Source organism: Microtus ochrogaster, assembly GCF_000317375.1.
Source record: "Microtus ochrogaster isolate Prairie Vole_2 chromosome 14 unlocalized genomic scaffold, MicOch1.0 chr14_random_1, whole genome shotgun sequence".
NCBI lineage: Eukaryota > Metazoa > Chordata > Mammalia > Rodentia > Cricetidae > Microtus > Microtus ochrogaster.
In genome coordinates this window covers 7,388,607-7,392,638 of record NW_004949096.1, presented here as the reverse complement: position 1 = coordinate 7,392,638, position 4,032 = coordinate 7,388,607, and the positions used below count along the sequence as shown (strand labels likewise).

Here is a 4,032-nt window from a genome sequence, read left to right as displayed (position 1 = left end):
CTCCCTTCCTGGTTGCTCAGAGGGCTGATGGTGATCTGTAAGTTTTTTTCCCCTTTAAATAAATACCACCCTATTAATCATAATTCCAAACTGCTGTGGCATTGTTTGTGACTTACGCCTTCAAACCACTTCCTTCTACTTTACCAATAGTTTAGAAACAGAAGGTTTTAACCTCCTGAGGTGCTCAGAAAACAGTGCTAACCCTCTCGAGTTCACTGGTAAAATATCGTTCATTGTAACATAAGCCAAGATCATACCAAAGACAGAAGCCATACGCCACAACCTCTGACTACATGTGAGGAAGAATTCATCGACCAACTGCACATAGTTCTAACTGAGCAGCAGCCCGAATTTGTCCTGGAAAATTTACAAAATAGTCACGGTGCTATTCAACTGTATCAATTCTTTATACCCTGAGGTGGAAGTCAGAGAAAGGTGGGAGAATTCTCAGTCTCTGCTCAGTCCTTATAGGAGAAAGAAAGAGTTTGGGAGGAGGAGGAGCCGGAGCCTGTACCCACCGCCCAGACAACAGTACCTTGTAATGGAATTTGCAATAGACGGCCTCTCCTTTGGCATTAACCAGCTTGAACGTGTGTGACCCGTAGCCGTTCATGTGCCGATGTCCATCTGGAATCCCTCGGTCACTGAACAAGAAAGAAACCTAAGGAACAGAAACGGAAATCCTCTTGTTTAAATTGAAGTGTTCCAAGTTTTTACATCCACGAATTTCCAGAAGATTCTTCACGACATGGAACGCACTCACTAACTTCCCCTGGAAAGAATTGCCATTATTTTGCCTACAAAAAAAAAAAAATGACAAAAATTGTAGCGCATGACGAAGCATGAATCAATAATACCATAAAATTCTATGACGGAGTGCTAAAGTAAATCTGGAAACTGGAGGCACATGCTGTGTGAACTTAATTTTAATAGCAAAGACTTTAGCACACTTTCCTCTCCCTAGTGCACGGCTTCACCTCAGACTAGACTTTATTCCTAGTCTTTTAGATATTAATATATATTATAAACCACTGTAAACTTTGCAATCAAGAAATCTGAAGAAGCACCCCAAAAAGCCAGAAGCCAATCCCAATAAGACAACTGCAGCGGGAAGACACACTGCAAGGCCTGATCAATAACGCCATCCAAGTGACGCATTTAACAGCGTTCTCACCTGATGGAGGGACTCGGGACGGAGGCTCCAGAAGTCCCAGACCATGTCAGGGTCCTTCAAGTGAGTTTGTGGGTTTCTCTTCTGGCTATGAATGAAGGATGGAAACTAAATGGGAGAGGGGGAAAAGAAAGAGAAAATCAAAGTCCCAAGCCTAAGTTTATAAGAATCATTATAGTATCTAGTGTTTTATGATATATATCATAGTTATAATAACCTATAGTTATTATAGTATCTAGTGTCTCACACACACACACACACACACACACATATATATAGTATCATATATCATAGACATGATATCCTGTCTATGACTCCTTTATGGATTATAATTTCTGATCAACCCAATTCCAGAAGCTTAGATTGCTTAACTTTCAAATGAAATTCGATCAACATATATAACCAATTATTTGGATACTCTAGGATCAAATGCACTCAAAGCTAAGTATCTCTTTAACCACCACCACCACCACCAAACACACACACACATACACGCGCGCACACGTGCACACACACGCGCGCACACACACACACAAACAAAAATGGCCTCTATCTGCTTATTGGACAAAGCCAGTGCTGACTAATCCTCCAGGCTCTCCAACAGAAGCTGGACCATCCCCACTAGGTTGGTGAATCTTGACATGCCAAAACTAACGTCAATGAGAATTATCACTTGAACTTGTAGAGCAGCGGTTCTTCCTGATATTGCAACCCTTTAATATAGTTCCTCATGTGTGGTGACCCCCATCAAAAAGGCATTTCATTGTTACTTCATAACTGTACTTTTGCTACTGCTATGACTCGTAATGTAAATATCTGATATGCAGGATGTCTGATATGTGACCTCCAGAGGGGTCATGACCCACAGGTTGAGAACTACTGTTATAAAGATATACTAAATTCTGAAAGAAAAAAATGTAAAAAGGCAACCCTAACAATCCACCCTCTCTTCTTTCTCCAGGACATATCCTTAAATGTCAATCCCCAAAGAGAACTGAAAATCAATACGAATCAACAACACTCACAGAGAGCAGAACAGTCCACTACCTACCAGTATGGCGTCCCTGATGAAGAAAATAGGGGTGTTGTTCCCCACCAGGTCCCAGTTACCATCTTCAGTGTAGAATTTCACGGCGAACCCACGCGGGTCACGAACTGTGTCGGCTGAGCCTGACTCTCCAGCTGGAGGATTGAAACAGAAGAATGAAGCAGAGCCAAGCTCCCTGCAGCCAAGAAGCCATAAATCACAGAGAAACTTAGCATCAACCATCTCCAATCCACTTCCTGGAATCAGATTAGGTATTTAAAGGGCTGTGGTGTTTTGGCTACAACCTACCTGCTAATTGGGTCTAGACAAAAGGATGAATTGAAAGCGATAAGAGATAGTATATATCCCAACACCTGACAGGATTATCCATTTAAACAGGTAATTAAAGTAAGAAAATAATTATGGCGATTAGAGCAATAAACACTTATGACTCAGCAGGTAACTGACTGCTTTTAACCACGATTCAGATTCAATTCCTAGCACCCACATGGCAGCTCCCAACCATCTAACGCCAGTCCCTGCAGATAGGACCCCCTCTCCTGGCTTCTGAGGAAACCAGGCACGCACATCGTGCAGATATACCTGCAGGCAAACATCCATGCACATAAAATAAAAATAATAAAAATTTTAAGAATGAGCAAGTTGTGGGGAAGCTAGTAATAAGAAAATTAGCTACGATACAGGTTTATTATTTATCTCATTCATTTTTGCATGCCTCGGTTTTTTGTTTGTTTTTAAGCACAGAACCTAACAGAGAAGCCTAACTAATTAGGCACTGTGATGTGTTAGGATAAACATGATAATGTTAGCTATAAATACTAATTCTGAAATACAATAATCAAATTTCTTAATCATTCTGGAATAGATTAGTCCCATACAGCAAAGCAGACCTACAGATTACTGTAAGTAAATCACGCATACTATGGTTGCTCTAGACTTAATTCTCAGTAAGGGCAGCTGTTACAATGGTTATGAAAGAAGATCTCTACTCCAAACTTCCCTTAGAGGCAGCCCTTGTAGGCAGTCATTTCAAAATGTCATAGGATTGCAGTCACAACGCCTTCATGGTTCAACAAACAGAACAGTAACTTCCTGGGTCTCCAGATACTTTCTATAAAGTAGAATAAGCTAAAATGTGCAGAAATATTTGCTTCCTATTTCTTAGTATGTTTTTCTTGAGATTAAAATATAAATGCCCCCAAATAAGGTGCAGATTGAAGGGACCAAAGGCGGCATGCAAAACAGACTTGACTTACCGACTGTGGAGAAGCGAACAGCAATGGGAGTCCTCTTCCCAATGTGCTCAAACACCTTAGCCTTACAGTACCTGGTAATGTCATGAGTGACCTCAAAGTAGCCAAAGGCACCTGACGAGAAAGAGAAATTCTCAACACAAGGCTATTCCCCGGACTGTCAACAGGCACTTGTGACAATCAACAACCAAACCCCCAACAGCACAAGTCCAGGATCTTCCAATACGATGACGGGGGAGAAGAAGTAAGCGAACCCAGAATGTTAAGAGCCAAATGAAAAGCTATTGCCACTCAGGGCTCAAATGAGTGCCACACAGCTGGAGCCAGGAGGTGATGATGGGGGATCTAAGTAGTGAGTTGGTCAGGGCTGACCAAAGGCAAAGGACTTCAGGAAGTCTTGAGGTTGAGGCAGGGCAAGGAAAGACAGAGGACCCATTTCCAGGGAAGGAGACGGGGAAAAAGAACAGCGGCCAAACAGCATATGGAAATGCAAGACAAAATGACAGGAGAGAACTTATCAAAAAGGAAGCGAGAAAACAAGCGGGAAGGTCAACTGAGAG

General features: G+C 41.9%; 1 protein-coding gene across 1 annotated transcript in view; it reads right to left on the bottom strand.

Moving 5' to 3' along the window:
- Positions 1 to 4,032, bottom strand: part of Cat (catalase) — a 35,281-nt gene that overhangs the window by 22,511 nt on the left and 8,738 nt on the right. Inside the window, exons 3-6 of the mRNA XM_005364080.3 lie at positions 3,476 to 3,586; positions 2,223 to 2,353; positions 1,175 to 1,279; positions 536 to 661 (exon numbers count right to left, since the gene is read on the bottom strand). Coding sequence (XP_005364137.1) covers positions 536 to 661; positions 1,175 to 1,279; positions 2,223 to 2,353; positions 3,476 to 3,586 — 473 coding nt within the window. The remainder of the gene's footprint in view (positions 1 to 535; positions 662 to 1,174; positions 1,280 to 2,222; positions 2,354 to 3,475; positions 3,587 to 4,032) is intronic.